General features: G+C 39.5%; 1 protein-coding gene across 4 annotated transcripts in view; it reads right to left on the reverse strand.

Moving 5' to 3' along the window:
• pcdh1b (protocadherin 1b) overlaps positions 1 to 18,519 on the reverse strand; it is a 174,633-nt gene that overhangs the window by 57,317 nt on the left and 98,797 nt on the right. For all 4 annotated transcript variants that reach the window (XM_077247925.1, XM_077247926.1, XM_077247927.1 and 1 more), the window contains exon 4: positions 6,438 to 6,657. In XM_077247925.1, coding sequence (XP_077104040.1) covers positions 6,438 to 6,657 — 220 coding nt within the window. The remainder of the gene's footprint in view (positions 1 to 6,437; positions 6,658 to 18,519) is intronic.

Raw genomic sequence — 18,519 nt, forward strand, 5'->3', positions numbered from 1 at the left:
TGAGTGGGGACAGGAAGTAACAGAGACTGCGGTGTGGGAAACACTTCCAGAACACAGTGCATCTGCTTTTGATTAGCTTACACGCACCCGATGCAGTTCTCTTTCACTCTGTTCTTCCATCCATCTTAAAGTTCAACATTTAGGGGGCGGTCAGCGGGTTAAACCTCCTTCGAGACTTTCACAGGCCATCCCAAGGGGAACGAAGAGACAGTGGTGAACACTCAAGCATGCTTCCTGACCACACCATGAATTCTCTTCCTCTTTGTCTATTTCCTCTCCAGCCGCTCCCTTAACTCCAGCTTTAGCCTTTTAATTAGGGTTACCATGGTGCTCTCGGCATACAAACAAAGCGTTTGGGAGCTTTAAGAGAAAGTGGCAAGGTGCACACTTCTGGCATCATAAAAGGATCTGACCAATTAGTCAATGTGTAACATGGAGCATGATTAAGCTAGCCTTTCTGTGTTTAGTTGTGTAAATTCTGGTTTGAAAATTCTGGTTTGATGTGTAAGATTAAATAAATATGAGTGGAATTGTTGGCTGGGAAGGAGTGATTCAGAATCTCTGGTGTCTGCATGATCGTTAAAGGAAAGCCACATAAAGTCTGTAATTAAAGGATGTGCATGACAGACATAATCATCAATGCATTACCCCAGTCTACAAGAATCAAGGTTAGCATTTAATATAAATGTTCTAGACATAATCGCGCAATTCTTTTTAAAGACTTGTAAATATGCAATTATTTTTAAAGATGTGGAATGGAGATTGAATACCCTGTTTCAAGAAGCGTCTAAAATGGTTGCATTTCTGTGTCATTTCTGTTTACCATCTCAAAATTGTCAGCTGTAGAAATGCTGTCTGTGGTTAGTTGGAAGCATTAAAAACAGCTCAAATCTCTCTCGTTTTTTCCCCTCTATGTGTGTACATCCGGTTCATTGCATTGGAACGTCAAAACAATTTTCCTGTTTTCCAGCTTAAAGAAGTGGCCTGATTGAATGGTACGGGACAGATTGGATGTTGCCGTTATGGAGATGGCTTGTTTGCTCATTTGAGACGAATGATTGCCTTCATTTCCCCTGATATGGGCGTGATGGCGGTAGAACGGCAGCCTATTTGCTCTCCTAAACGAGGGCGTAATGGACGCTTTGTGCAACGTTAGAGCGCTCCGCTGCTGCCTTTGAGAGGCTCTTGAGAAATGAACCCTGACAACTGCACAGATGTTCAAAAGGCCTTTCTTCTGTTTAGATGCGTAGACCGTTCGTTTGTTTTTTGTTTGTTTGTTTGCTTGTTTGAGGAAGCCATTACCAGGCGGCATGATAAGAACACTAGGTCTGTCTTTAGAGAGATGAGAGACAGAAATTCAAATAGATCCATAACTGCTCATAAATGCTCAGGCAGCATCTCGCTCAGACGAACGACATCAAACCACGCGTCTGCCGTTCCTGGCCTTTACCGCATAGTCTCTTTCTGCTTTGAGCTCGTCTCATCTTTTCCATCTCGGCTCATTCCGTCAAATTATTCTCCAAAACATTTCACCACAATCCCCTATTTCTGCGTATCTCTTTCTCTCCATTGTCTCTCTTGCTTTCACCCAATCTTCCCAGAGAAGACCCACAGACCCATCCATTTCTATTAGGCAGGGGAAATGAGCACATTAGGGAAGAGAAGGGGGTGTCGGGCGGAAATGCCCCCCCTTGGGACGCTGAGCTGGGGTAATGGAATTACACTCCATTATCAGACGGAGATGATTCCATTTAGCTGGAGAGAAGCGAGCTACGGTGGAGAGAGGGATGGAGAGAGGGAGAGACCGAGTTCAGTCCATTTTGTTTCATCTAAGCTAATCTAAACAACAGCCAACTTATGTGTTGGATATCACACTATTTCTCCAAGGCCAACTTCTAAGGGCTCACTGAGCTCCACGGTCTACCAATGCAGTGGTTCTTAAATGGTTTCATTTCAGGACACAGGATTTACACAAAATGGTTCAGAAATACAAAGGTAACAGAAATATCCTTAATATTTCAGCTAGTTTGATTGGACGCACAGCGACATTTAAATGCAAATGTAAATATTGCCTTAAATGTGTAAGAAACTGAACCAGTTACCATACTAAACTGAAATAGTATTGTTAATATTTTGAAGATGGATGGATGGGTGGATGGATGGATGGATGGATGGATGGATGAACTTTCACCCTGGCAACAACCTTACTGGTTTACCAAGCATTGGCTATACAGTTGTAGTACAAAAATACAGAACAAAATTATAATATTAACACAAAGTTAAACTAGCAACATTAAAATGAAGTATATAGTACTTATTCAAAGTGTTTACTCCTGTTCATTTCCTCATGGAATTTGAGCTATAGGTAAATTAACTATAGCTATAGAAGAACTGATGTTTTGCTGTTTCGGGAGTAAGGCAGAACCCATCAGAGACAACATCTATCTCAACAAAGACAACCTGGTCCATGTCTTCTACAGCGACTGGATGATAGTTTTGCTAAGTCACCCCCCTGGGTATACTTTGGTTCTTTCTCTTCTCAGAACAATGAACAGAAATAATAAAGACAGAAAAAGATTGAAACTGAGACAAGTCTTTGTCTTGTTGTAAGGGGTCTGTGGAAGAGAGAGAGGAACCCACAACCTACTCTGACTCCTGTTGGTCTAACGCAAAATATTCTCTTTGGAAACATGAAGATATCTGAAATTTCGCTTTTTATCCTGCACCTCTCTTCTTCAGGTATACTACTGGATTTCTAAAATGGATCTGGCAAATTCAGGAATCTAAATATCACATCTTGTTTGAAAAGAATATTTGCACAATGCACCACAGTTTAATCTGCAAATATTCTTATAATGAATTATTGAAAGGTGAATTCTGTAATTTATGTGCATTACATGAATGATAAATAAATAAATAAATAAATTAGTAAATAACATGTCTCCTAAACACTCCCCCTGCCTGCCATTGGTCAAACAAGCAAATAGTCCCGCCCCAAATTGGGATGAATGTTCGGCTGGTTAACATGCTCCAGTTTTCCCCTGGTAGTAGATGCTGTATTTTATTATATTAAAGTAAATGTTTTGCAAGTGACTGATTGTCATTTATTTATTTAGTGCTCTTCATGTATTATATAGTATAGACCTCCTCGGGCTGGTCAAGAAGGTCAAATAAACAGGACAATGTTTTGGTTTATCAGCACGGAGTCACATTGTTTACTCTATTCAGGGAAATCAACCTACGAGTAGCTTATTTATAGTTGTCTCTGCACATTAAAGTGGGATTGGAGAAAATATTTCAACATGGGAAAAAAAACACATTACACACATCATCTTTAAATTATTCATGCTCACATCGTTGTGAAGTGACACACTGAAGCTAATTAAATTTGATGTCTGCAATTTTTTCAGTGTTAAACTACTTTTTAATGTGCAGAGACAACTATAAGTAAGCCATTCGTGGGTTGATTTCCCCAAAGAGCCTAAACACTCTAGGTTTATAGCATTTTCATAAAAATGCTTTTTGTCTGAAAAGTCTGGCATGTGGCGCCTCTCAACCAATGGTGTGAGCTCAGGTACGGGGCTACCTGTTTGTGCAAATGGCTGATGGAGGGAGCATTTAGGAAACCTGTTTTATTTCATTTAAAATTACATTTCACCTTGAAGTATTCTAAAATTCTAGAAAAAATGCTGTTCTCTTGAACTTTCTATTCACCAAAGAATCTTTGAAAAAAAATGCCTTGCCGTTTCCACAAAAATATTAGTCAGCACAACTGTTTATAACACTGATAAGAAATGTTTCTTAAGCAGCATATCAAACATTTTAGTTTGATTATTGAAGTATCATGTGAGGCTGAAGACAGGACTGCTGAAATAAATTACATTTTAGCAAATAATAAAACAGAAAACAGTTACTGTAATAATATTTCACAGTATTGCTGTTTTTACTGTAGTTTTGATCAAATAAATGCAGCCTTCGTGAGCATAAGATACCTAATTCAAAGCCATTCAAAAATGTTACCAACCCCATACTTTTGACTTGTAAAATCTTAATAGTGAGATATGAAGGGTACTGTTTTCATGTCAACATACACTTATTTATTTCTGATGTAGTACATTTTTAAATAAAATGTAATATGAAGGGAGTCATTTCTATCTAGTGGCACCAAATAGAATTGCAAACTGTTTCTTTGAGTGACTGACTGGGGTGAGCTTAGAACAGAATTTCCTGACCAATAGCCGATGGTTGTTCGAAGCTTAAATGCAATTATTTTTACAGATCTGTTTGGTGTTACTAGTGGCGCATAAATTACATACTTCACCTTTGAAAAATCAGAAAGCAGCAGCTTTATTCCAACAAGTACCATAAATATTTCACAACATTAGTCCTTGTCTAGCACATTGCCTCATTTCTCATGTTGTGACAATATTCTTTAAAAAGGCATGAGCCAAATCAAGGGTTGGCAGGCAAACTCATCACAATGTGTTTGTGCAAACTCAGTTGCCCTGTCACCTTCATGCTTCACAGTATAATTCCACACACTCCCTGCCCTCTTTTACACATTAAATCCATGCATTATCCATAGTGTCTATATGAAGCAGAGCTCATTTGAAGAGCAGTGCTGTGGCAGCGCAGTATTTATAGACTAGCACTGCTGCGTTGTGCAGCTGCTAAAGTCATTTAGAGCCCTGGGACTATTTATTTTAAGATCCCTGCTCTTTTATTAGCTCTATTGTGTATAGTGATGTAAGGGAGTACAGTAAAACTCTTCCCTCAGCATCAGCGATCTCGACCCCAGGAAGCTGGCAGTAATCCATGAAGACAAACCACCACAGTCAGGGTCAACAGGCACAAGTAGAGTCTGTCTACAATGATAACATATGCAAACACACATCCACGCCCATATACTGTATACACATCCTAAGGAAATCGATTAAATATCCCGCCTAACCCCCATTGCACCTGACCTAATTTCTGCATGCACAGAAACGCATACTGTCCTTCTTCTCAGTGTGTGTGTGAGGCTGTGGTTGGTGGCACCTGCCAGGGGCTTCTGTGCCCAGCTGTGTGTGTACAGATGCCATAAGTGAGACCTGTCTGGGTGACCCTCCCTGCAGACACACACACACACACACACACACACACACACACGCACACACGCACACACACACACACACACACACACACACACACACACACACACACACACACACACACACACACACACACACACACACACACACACACACACACACACACACACACACACACACACACACACACACACACTGTCCTGCAGCTGCAGTAAAAGCACTGATGTGGGAAGACAGCCATGACATTTAGGCCTCAGTCCAACTCACTTTCTTAGTCATACTTCTCTTTTTCTTTCTTCAATTCTACCTTCAGCTGATTCTCAGTATTCTCAGTCTCTTTACATGCATCTTGACCGCTTTCACAGAATATTCTGTTCAATTCTTGTTGAGCAAATTACAGCAATTGTGGCATTTTTGTGATTAGAAAGTTCAAAATAACAGCATTTTTATGTTTAGAAATATATTATATATATATATATATAAATCTGTTTTAAAAATGTAAAAGCCTTTCGTGTCACTTTTGATCCATTTAATGCACTCTGGCTGAATAAAAAAATATTAATATAAGTGATTTTTCCACACCAAAAACATACTAACCCTCATATCGTAACCCAGAGTTGATGTTGTTATTTTATTATTAAAAAACAAATAAATAAATAAATAAAGGCAGGACATAACATTTTGACCCAAGTGCTGTTTACTGAACTCAACTTGTATTGACCCCAAAATATTCCGTTAAGAGTATGTGTTGTGTGTACACATACACAGCACTGATTAATTCCACTGTAATTTAAATACTAAATGCTTTCAATGTGAGCCTGCCTTTAGGCTATGCCTTCCACCCTCTCAGAAGCTGTTGCTGAGGATTCTTGGTTTGTAGCACCTTGGCTGGGCGGAAAGGAGAGACGGCATCCCTCACTGTAGGAGAACTAGCTGATCCCTACAGCTACAACGGAGGAGAATTATATCAGGTTGTCCTGGTGTGTGTGTGTGCTAATATGAATGGGTAATTGCAATATCTTGCCAATAATTAATATTTTTTTTGTACATGTAAGATGAGTGTTGACAAGGTCTATACAGTTTTCAACGAAAAACATATTCAATCAGTAGTTAATTTGCTTAAATTCTGACATTCAGTTCACAGTGCCTTAGAATTCAGATTGACCTTATTTTACTATGTTTTAGTTTTAAAGCAAAACAAGCGTTAGTGAAGGGCATACAATTAAACCGCTCAGTGCAGCTCATTACAAGCCGTTACTTCAACAACAACAAAAAAGCTGTAAGATGTAGAAGATCTAAAGAGATATTTCTGAAAGAGAGTAGAAGGAATTCCTTTCTTCTTACCATTCTCGGGGTGCTCCATCTCTCCGATGCTGCCATCCGGGGTGGTGCGTTCATAGTGGTCTTCAGGTAGGGCAAGGGGCCCGATACGCGGCCCTGAAGAGCTCTTACTGCTGGGTGTCTCTGACTCTTCCAGACCGCTGTCATAGTAACTGTGCTGAGAAGGATCCTGCAGATCTTGCGCCTGATTGGCTGTGGAGAAGGTCACTCGACGATGCGGGAGCTGTGATTTGACAGAGACAGAGAGGGAGAGAGGTCAAAGGTCAGTGTACATGTTGATAACATCATCAGGTATCTTGGTGAATGATTTAATAATTTTCAATCTAATATAAAACAACTTTCTACAGTGCATCAGTATTGATCAGTTTCTAGGTCACATATTTAGTGCTGCTAGTACACCATTTGTTCCACAGACATGTGTGATAAATGATGTCTATCATAACACAAAGTGTTAATTTCTAAGCAATATGAATTACAATTTTTACCAAAATAATATTTTGAGAGACCAAAATATTATAGAGACTTGGCCATGGGCTTTTTGGGAAGTAAGCGACTCATTATTCAATCAATAATCATTCATGTTTTCCAAAAAAAAATATTACAATTGAATTCAATCATCACAATTAAAATATACAAATGATATAGTACTTGCTCTGTGCACAACTTTAAGTGCACAACAGTTTATCATCACTGATAATAAGGAATGCAAACTTGGTGTGTGTTAAAGACATCCTTAAAAAAATACATTTTAAAAATCGTACTTTACCCCCAACTTTTGACAGAGAGTAAATATCATGCATTCCTAACTCAAATGAAATGGTTCTAAGGCAGATGTTGCTTTCCATCCAAAGCAACATACACTAAGAGCATAGGCAATGTTGGTATTAATTGTAGTGACTCGAATTGCATCTTTATGAATATCCACAACCGTTAGCCATTGCACATACGTTATTTCCCTTACATCTACATATGTATGCATCCCTGACATGAGCAAATCCCTCAGCACACACTCATTGTACATCCCAGAGTCATACACACAGAGACCTAAACTCTTTCTCTCTCTCTCTCTCTCTCTCTCTCTCTCTCTCTCTCTCTCTCTCTCTCTCTCTCTCTCTCTCTCTCTCTCTCTCTCTCTCTCTCTCTCTCTCTCTCTCTCTCTCTCTCTCTCTCTCTCTCTCTCTCTCTCTCTCTCTCTCTCTCTCTCTCTCTCTCTCTCTCTCTCACACACACACACACACATACACACCTACCTAAGGCTCAATGAGGAGTGTATTAAGCAAGTGTTAGCTAAATCCAGTGTGACTGCAGAAGCCAGGTTTGATAAGGATGATAGAAGCAACAGCTGTCCCACAGGAGAAGCCCACTTCACACCCCACCCCTCCCTCTAGCGGCACCGGCGAGAGAATAGGACATTCCGTCAAGATGGAATGAGACAGCTCGCAAATTGGCATTTGGAGCTAGACGGAGACCACTGTCAGCCACCCAGCTCTCCAGGCACATCCACCCCACATACCAATCACAAACCACAAACCTTTAGAGAGAGCGGGAGAAAGGGAGTGGGAAAGTAAAAAACAAGTATAAGAAATCTACTCATCCTCTCACTGTTATCAATAATACAGAGATGCTCCTCAACCACATCTCTCTTTTTATTTTCTGACTCTCTCTCCCTCTCCCTTGTGCCATGTGGAGTTGCCACAGGGAAACACAAGCAGTTCAGTTCTCCCTCCCTCGCCACTTCTCAGCCTAATCTTCACCCGCCACACATTCGGTTTGAGAGCTAATCTGTGTTTGTTTTGGTTATTTTTACAAGGTAAATAATTTTCTTGTGCAACACTCCGCTCTGAACACCCAAAGCTGCTTGCGTCATACGCAAATTATTTGTGAGTGTGAGGAGAAACTCCTCAAGAAATACACAAAGAAATGACTGAACCCACTTCTCTTAATCTCACACTTCTGCTGGAGACAATGAAGAAATCCTGGAGAACACAAAGCATTTCTCAAGACAGGCCAGATGACCCTGCCATTCAGAACATAAGTATTTCCATTGGTTAAATATATGTTGTCAGTTCTCATAAATGTTGCTCAGAGGACAGATAATGACTATACCACTGTGAATGTGATGCTTTTACATATGCTGAAAGAAATGACGATTGTTCAGCGGGGCGTCATTACAGTAGCTCTGCAATTCTGTATTTTGCAATTTTCTGAAGTGCTGTAAATTCTACACATTTGAAATTGATGTATAAAGTTCAACAACATTTCGAGCAACAACAGCTGTTCCAATATGAGTTTATGACTTTATTACATTTAAGTAAATAGAATGACTCTTTTTAAAACTCAGATGACTGATAATCTGATAGAATTAGTTACTTTTGTATGCACACCTGTGACTATACTAGGGGTTACACGGATGTAGTCGACTTTAATGCTCTGCCATCATGCTTTAAGCTTGACTAGTAGACTAGCCTATATAGGGCAGCACAGGACAAAAAAATCTTTGAAGTCCACAGTTACGCTGCATTTCCAACAGTTAAAATTACAAATAAATGCATTCTCTAAGAGCTCTCCACAAGACATGTTTGATTATACCCATCTGGATGCTCAAAATTGATCGGGTGAATGCATGTTTTTTTTTAAAACAGCTTATTGTGAGCATAGTTAATCGAATACGCACATTTAAAAAGTATCTCACACATCAAGTGCAGTTTGCACTGATTGTGATGTGATCCTTATATATAAACCATGATAGTTTTTAGCAAGTATTTGATGAATAGAAAGTTTAAAAAATATATTTATCTGTATTGATGTTTAGAATTTTTTAGAATGTAGTATGATAATGATAGTATTTAAGTCTTTACTTAATCAATTTAATATGTCCATGCTAATTAAAAAGTATTAATTTCTTTATTAAACAAAACTGTGGTGTTGGCAATGAAGCTAAAATTTATTTTCAACTGAATGTCTATGCTGCAACATAGCACTGACGATTTCAGCATGGGTGAATGGAAATTTTCACCACACAACAAAAAAAGATTCTTCCATAAGTACATTAATGAGGAGGAGACATCACCTTTATTGTATCTGTGTTGCAGTTGCTAAATTTAATGAATGGAAAAGGAATAGCTGGAGATAATTAGCCAATCCTTAAGTGCATCTGATGTAACAGAAGATGGGAGTTAGTTGAGCCATCTGATGCTCAAAGGAGGCTTCAAAACCTTCGGTTGCTGCCCGTAACACTTTGGCCTGACTTTTTTAGCACTCCTAACACATGGCTCATCTCCTCTGTTCCAGATAAAAAAAGATAAGCCACAGCTTGCACATTTGTGTAAAGCACAACACTTCTATTCAGAGGGGTGAATCGTTTTTGCTGAGGGATTCGTTTTAGGCCTCTTGCTGTATCTGCTACGAAACCTGCCATCCCCTTACGCTGATAAACAAGAGTGTGCATAGTGTCCGGGGGGTGTGTGTAGATGGATACACCAACACACTGGTCTATTGTCCTCCCTGTTCAGTAAGAAGGGAGGTGAATAATACCAGACGAGCAGCTCTGAGCTTATTGGATCTGTGCATCTGTATCTTTCTGTGTGTGTTTCATTGTATCCTGTTCCTCATTAGTTTTCTCTCTCTGTGAGGATAAGACAGTGAAGAGGCTATTTTGTGAGACTATAATCCATACTCATATGCAAAGATGATTCTGTGGATGCACTGACATGAAAATATGATTTCTGTATCTCATTGTCAAACTGAGATGAGTAAAAGTGGATCAGAATATAGAGAAGATTTTGAGTGCAGTGTGTGTGTGTGTGTGTGTGTGTGTGTGTGTGTGTGTGTGTGTGTGTGTGTGTGTGTGTGTGTGTGTGTGTGTGTGTGTGTGTGTGTGTGTGTGTGTGTGTGTGTGTGTGTGTGTGAAAGAGAGTTTCTTTCGCTGTACTTTCTGTAAAAAGCTGCTTTTGTTCCCCCTCTTGGTGTACTTCTACTATTTTAGCCCCCAGCTAAGAAAGCACTCACTCACAACCAAAACCAGCTCCCACTACTAACCTCCCCTCTCCCTCCCTGGTGCTGTCGGTCTTACTCTCCCTCCCTCTGTTCCAAGCTAGAGGGTAGGTGCCAGGGTTGAGTTATGTAAGGAATGACAGCTATGCCCGAGGACGGGATTGGTTAGCTGGGAAAATGCACCTGTGGGACTCAAGTACCTGCCTCAGTCCTCAGACTGCAGAAAAGCTTTGATTCCTGTTAACAGCATCAGAGAGATGTGTAGAGAGAGACAAGAGTGCAAGGGAGACGAAAGTGGGAGTGAATTCTGTGACTATGAGGGATGGAGATGCCGAGGCGCCGGCAAACCAAATAGCAGAGTGAGGTGAGCAGATAGGTGAAGAATAAAGTATGGAGAGAGTGATTCATGCGATTGGGTGGGAACGACACTGAACTGATTCTTAAAAACAATGTGATGTCAAATTTGACCCATTTCATTTCTTAAATAAATTCCAAAGAAAAATTGGACAAAGAAAATGTATTCTCCTCTATAATGAAATTATTGACGTCACCAATCCATCTGTCATACTCAAGCCGCATCCTGCTAAGGAAGTCTATAATACCTGGGTAAGGCTAGCAATCTGTGATCATTCTCATGAGTTTATTTATATTTATCATCTAAAAATATAATACAAAAATATAACATTATTAAAACTACAACCTGAGGGTATGTGGTTTTAAAATCAAGACACAAATGTGACTCTAGTTTCTCTTCAGAAAGGCAGCATTGCGCTGTCAAAACTCAAAGATATGTATCCCTCCATCATTTCTAATGGAGTGAAGATTCATTTGCACTCTTGGAGGCTTTCAGCAGACACATCCTCCCCTGAGGAGCAGGAAGACAACACTCCACTCTCTATAGCTGTGTCACACACTCCCTTCCCATCCACTGCCATGCCGACACTGGCTCTTAATGCTACATTAGCATGTGTGTCTTATTCAACTAGAAGCCAGAGGCCCAGGCCTAAAGTCTGCCTGAAGATTAGAGAGACGAGATGTGAGCAGACAGCAGCTGCCCATTCACCTGACTTAAGACTAACAACCTCTAACAGGCCCTCAAACAGACATGCTCGGCAAACGCTCCGCCAATGCACATTTCGAATGGTGCTGGTGTCTTAGTGATGAAGAGGCGGCCAGATTGTAATTTTCCCATGTTAAATTAGCTATCAAAAGCTACAAGAATTTGTACAGAACTTAATTGTATCGTGCCTTCGGATGCATGTTTTCGTCACTGTCACGGATGGGCCACATCTGTTTTGCAAAATAAATGGGCATTATGTAAATTCTAAATGGAAATGAAGTGTGACCTACTAAACATAACTCAAATGGAAATGAGTGGTCAGACTAGAGGAGGGAAAAAACAATACATATCTAACAATGCCTTGTTTTGACTACATGGTTAAACACACACAGAATTCACCAATATTCAGTTGTGTTATCATTTGAATTCCTTTCACATGAACTGAGGTGCAGCTAAACGCAACACGAAGTGATGGGTCTGAAGGTTTGCCATGGCAACAGGGGTCTGTGATGGATACACTACAGTACTGACAGAGGTAGAGCGATGCTCGCATTTTCACACATACGCACACAGCCCCCCAAATCACGCTTCAACACAACAAATCAACTTTAAAAACATCAAGAGTGTCTGTGAATATATTTTCAATTTACTGCCTCAATGCACCAAACATATCAGCTCTCAAACGCTCAGATATCGCTAGCAACACAACGGCAGCATGCCAATCACACACTTATCAGCTCAGTTTAGATTACTCTGGAAGTTACAGTGTCAAGGGTGTCTCTCTCTCACACACACACACACACACACACACACACACACACACACACACACACACACACACAACACACACACACACACACGCACGCACGCACGCACACACGCACGCACGCACGCACGCACGAATGCGAACGCGCAAGCAACACACACACACACACACACACACACACACACACACACACACACACACACACACACACACACACACACACACACACACACACACACACACACACACACACCTGGGGGACAATTGTGAACGGGTATTAAAACACCTGAGCTCTGCTACAGAAAATTTTCATTCCAATATCCGTGCTAACTCAAATCCCCTCCCAAAAATGAAAGATGCAAGAAGTCATCTGTAAATACTTTGGCAATATGCATTTCACTAGCGTCATCCTCCCAACAAATACATAAAACATTGTTTACTGGGATGGTTCACAAAAAAAAAAAAAAATAAAATCTGCCATCATTTACTTACCCTCCACTAGTTCCAATCCTACACAAGCATTCAAAAGTGTAGGGTCAGTAAGATTTTCTTATTATTATAAAAAAAATTATTAATTATTTTTTAAATTAACACTTCTATTCAGCACGAATGCATTAACATTGATCAAAAGTGACAGTTTACTTTGTTACAAAAGATTTTTATTTCAAATGAATGCTGTTGGTTTGAACTTTTTCATTCGTCAAATAATCCTAAACCAAAAAGGCTTCCTTCGAAAGGTTATTTTAAAAGATCTTTCCATCCCTAAACTTTTGAACTAGCGTAGGCTTATATGTCTTTCTTTTATGGAATACAAAAGAGAAATTTAGCAAAACGTTGAGCTAATTTCAATATAATGAAAGTGATTGGGGATCCCAAATGATAAAAATGTTCAATAGTCTTAAATTTAAGTTATTATTCACTTCTATCTCTCATATCTTATTCATATTTCTGTATACTCAGACTTGCCGAGCCACAATCAGTTACATGACATGCAATCATCTGGACTGACTGGTGTGTTAAAGGCAACACATTTTCAAGATTTCCACTAAGTAGTTTAGCCTGTTCCTCTCACAAAACTATCGTATGATTTCCATTCCATTGTATGGACCACTTTTATGATAAACTCGATAGCCCAAATCTCCATTCGCTTTCATTATAAAGACAAGAGTGGCAAATTGATTAAAGAAAAGCATTCTCTCTCTAACATTTTGTTTTCTCTCTCCAAGGAATGCTAAAACCAATTGGAGGTGGGGAGGAGAAATAAAATCTACTGTAGGCCCATACAAAGACAACTAATATAGCCTACCTACTACTATCATGCTGTGGACTTTCTATTGTCTTCTATACTGAGTTAATGCTACAGTATTTTCAATGCCATAAAACTACCTTCACATAAACCTTTCTGCATTTTTAAATATTCATTACATTAGTTGGTATGTTTATGGTTCCCACAATAGGTGATTTCAGGTTTTACTATCCTTGCTTGTGTGGATAGCAAACTCGACCAACACACGCACACACACACACACACAGACGCACACGCACACGCACACACACACACACACACACACACACACACACACACACACACACACACACACACACACACACACACACACACACACACACACACACACACACACACACACACACACACACACACACACACACACACACAAGTTTTAGCATACACTAGTTTCAACTGAAGTAAATTCTTTTAAAGGCATACACTTACAAAGAGAGGTTGAGTTCTTAAGCTGTTCAGATATATGTTTTCCCTCAGGCAAACTTCAGAAAACAAACACACACAAACTCACAAAACCTGATACCTCCCTGTCTTTAAACGATACTGCGATTTCACAGTGTAACGGCTCAGTAGTTAATCTCTCTCAATGTTCTTTGTGTTTGAAAGGATTGAGTAATTGCTACATTAGATGACTATTGGCCCTTTGAGGCTATAATATAAACAATGAAATGATGCATACGTAAGGCATACATAGCCTTTTCTCAGATTGTGGCGATTAATGCCATGGAAACGATGCTGGCTGATGCAAATTTATGGTTATGTCAACTAAAGTGGGAAAATTGTGCAGTGAAACTTATCTGTCTTCCTCTTTCTTTTGCAAACACACACTACCTTACTTAAAACACAGGATAAGCCATGGTCTGCTATCTTGTTTCAGGGCAATTTTCCAACCCAGGCTCACTGGTTAAATGTTCGCGTATGTTTGCTTCTTGCACTTCCTACTATCCCACACATATGAAGCTAAACGTCACAATGTATTAGTTTACAAATCATGCACAATGGTAAAAGTGTGTTAAGGTTATAAGATAGAATTTAGTAAGAAACCTCACAAAAATAAGTCTTCATGAACCGATTACCATCCCCATAATTATAATTTGTGAGAAAGTTTTTGGTGTTTAGTTTACTGCCACTTCTGTTAAGTGCAGCTGGAAATTGCAGTGAATTGTACGTATAGGTATGTTTTTGTAATCTGGCATGAATTTAGCTAGTGGCACATATTTGGTATGAGCCTATGTTGCAATTGGCTGGTTAAAACGTTTCTACTAAAATGGTCAACTTAAGTCTTCAGTAATTCCTACATTCTCTTTCTCAATCTCTGTCATTCCTATAGCCCATCTCTTTTTCCGATGAAGAGAGAGGAAAAATAAAGATGGAAGAAGAGTGAAAGAGACAGAGATAAAGTGATGAGCAGTAGCCAGTCACTGTGTCTCTTTGAAGGACATCGATTGAGTCATCTATTCCCGACGGTTTATACGGCCCTCAATATTGTCACACAGGTTTGGTGCGAGTATGCATGTGTGTGTGTGTTTGTACGTGTAAATGATTTTTACCTCTGGAGGGGGAGGGAAGAAAGAGTCTTGATGGAAGGACATCAGACTCTAGGGGAAATCTACCAAACGACAGGCATCTGACAAGTGATTGGCAACATACAAACAGTTATTAGCCATATTTAGCCAATATAAAATTTCCAAAACAGAATTGGTCTGAGGTCTAAATAGAAATTCAAAAGCTGAGTTAATTAACTGTAAAAAAAAAATCAATTGACAGGCTTCTAGCATTAGCATAGCATCACACAAACAGCAGTTAGCCAAATTTAACCAATATAAAACTTTCAAAAAATAATTTGGTCTGAGGTATGTACGAGAATAAAAATGAGGTAACATGTACTGCACAAATTGAAAATTTTCAAACAGAGTTAATTACCATTATAACACCAAAAAGTTTCCTGCACAACTATTTACAATGATAACCATAGTTTCCACCAAAATACTATAAAAAAGTTGCATTATGGGTCAATACTCATCACTGCCCTCTGACAATGGCTACAGATGCTGCTTATTGTATTTATTTAACCTCAAAAATGGCTGTAATTTATGGTTTCACATTAGTAGCATTGGGTTGAATCTGTTGTAACCATGGTAACGTCTTTGTAAGGGTTATTAATGAATAATAGGTCAAAATCGTTCATTAGTGCTTAAACGCTTTGTTCACACACAATGACCTCATGTGGGAATCGTAAGCACTTTTGGCTTTAGCTAGTTAGACTCTGTGGCTTCACCTTCACAATGGCCACTGCTGTGTTAATGTGTGTGACTTTCACAGAATGTGCCATAGACCTGGGAGGCAGGTCACCTCCTCTGGTGCTTCTGTCTTCCTCTCCCCATGGTCCTCTCTTTCCACGATTCCCTCTCAACTTCCATTTTCCTTCCCTCTTTCTGAGCAGGACATTAATCAGCCAGAAACTCGTGAGTATCTCTTTCTTTCTCCCTCTATCTCTACTTACAATCAACACTATAACCTCTTATTTCTCTGAAGAAAATCGGGAGGTCATTTTAGAGATGAGCATGTGTATCTGCGTGTGTTGGTGTTTGGGAAAGAGCTGAGTGGCGCTCTCTGTTAGCTAGACATCCTGCTATCAGATAGCTGCTGGCAATACACAGATAAGACCAGATTAACTCTCTCTCTCTCACACACACACACACACACACACACACACACACACACACACACACACACACACACACACACACACACACACACACACACACACACACACACACACACACACACACACACACACACTGCACTCAAAATCTGCCTCATCTGCCTAAAAGATGGCAGCAAGAATGGATAATAATATGAATGGATATTACCACAGTACTCTTCTGATCTAGAGGTTAATGAAGGGCCTTCTTCCTATGTGATTTGGTTCATGGACAGTAAGGTCTGAAACCAGTTTAAGTGTTTCTATTTAGCCCTTTTTTCCAAATTTAATATATCAGCATAACAATTAGCAAGCATGATTTTGTTATTATGTAATTATATATATATATATATATATATATATATATATATATATATATATATATAATGTATTTATTATACACAAAGCAAAATGCGTAATTAACCTTTTAACTTGATAAACTTAAAACTTTAAAAAAATGTGTGTGTGTGTGTGTGTGTGTGTGTGTGTGTGTGTGTGTGTGTGTGTGTGTGTGTGCGCGCAAGTTGAAAGGTTAATTACGTGAGCATTTTGCTTCGTAAGAGCAATATTAGCTTATCATTAGGAATCTGCAAAGAAGTGCAAAAAAACCCAAGCAAGGTTAATCATTTTCACATACTGCAATGGTGGTCAATGTCAATGCTCCCGTGAGAAAGACCTGCTCTATACAGATCATGTTACATCCAAGGCTAAGTTAAAAGTAAAGTTAATCTAACATAGGTGTGCTTTGAAGTTAATTTTAATTTTTTTTAAATTTAAATTTAGGTAACTGGCAACATCACTCAAGCAGACCTAAACACTGATGCTTCCCCTACTAGGAGTTTCAGGGTTCAGTGGTTGGAATAGACTCAACACAGACCTCATGTCAGGAAAGGCGTTACAGTAGTTGAGAAAATGTAGGTGAACATCAGTAATTGCTCCGTTGGCCTCTACTGCAATGAAGCAATAGGTTTCGGGCAGTTCTGTGGACGGCCGTGTGTGTGTTCTACTGCCTGTAAATCAGTGGAACGACTTCATGGGCTTCACAAAACACATTGGCAGGTCTTCAGCATGCAGTTGTTATGGGAACTGTGCCATCGCTGGGACATTCAAGGGTTGTTGTGAAATTCAAAGCAGTAAAAAAATTATCAAGGAAACACCAGACAGAATATATATTAAATTTACTGTAATTTCAATATATCAGTGGAATCAACTGCCTACCCATCACCCCGTGCAATTTTTCGTATACCTTCAAATGTGCTGATATCAAACAAATGGAGAGGAAGATGAAAGGTGTTTGAAGGAAGGAGGAAATGAAAGGCAGATGAGACGATGTGTACGTGTGAAGAAGCAGAAAAAGGAGAAGCACGTGTGTATGCCTTGTGTTCCCCTCTACTTCACTTTTCATTATTTTATGCTTGCTGCGTCTTTTTAAAGGTGTTCTCCTTCTTTGTCACTTTCTTGCCGGCACCTCATTTTTTTTTCTCCCGTTGCCGCTTTTTGTGGCCTCGGCAGAAAGGATGACGAGTGACTACTCCATCGCCGCCTGCAGCGCTGGTCTTTATCACACTGTACACGCTAAATATAGCCCACTTCGTGCACGCGGGACGGAGGGGAGCGAGTGTCTACAAATGATTTAGTGTGTGCATGCATGTTTGCATCAAGGAGTGTTGTAAAACCTGGGGAAGGCTAACGGTTAACAGTAGCATTCATCTCAAAGGCAGTTGCCCGGCTAGGGCAGGACCCCCTTGGAAGTATCCAATGCAATTTAAAATCTAAAAGTTTTGAATTCACACGCCAAAGTATACTTTGGTTTATGCTACGTGGGCCGTACAGTATGTGACACACATTGCATTATCAGCACATTACACGCACACTGTACTTATGCAGATCGACTTTTTAAACCGCATTTTTCCTCACAATTCCGCATTTCTTTATACTTTTGTCCACAAGGTGGCAACACTGCAAATTGCCTTTCCCAAACCAACTGTCAAATTCAAACTTAGTTAGCCTGTTAACTGTCAGCATGCTTTGTTCTTGCCTTTTTCCCTACCACATACTTTAGTAATCTAGATTAGGTATCATTTAAAAGCTTAAAAACTCAAAATCCATCCGGTGAAAACCATTTTGGAACTCCTTGGTTATGCACAAGGCTTTGATTTTCTTTTAAATATGCCTTTTTAATATATATTTTTTTACACAATATCTGCTTTACAGTAAACACTTATTTACACTTTAATTTTTTGAAGTTACTTTCCT

This window comes from Siphateles boraxobius, unplaced genomic scaffold, assembly GCF_051911475.1.
Source record: "Siphateles boraxobius isolate OS27281-9 unplaced genomic scaffold, OSU_SipBor_1 3, whole genome shotgun sequence".
Classification (NCBI taxonomy): domain Eukaryota; kingdom Metazoa; phylum Chordata; class Actinopteri; order Cypriniformes; family Leuciscidae; genus Siphateles; species Siphateles boraxobius.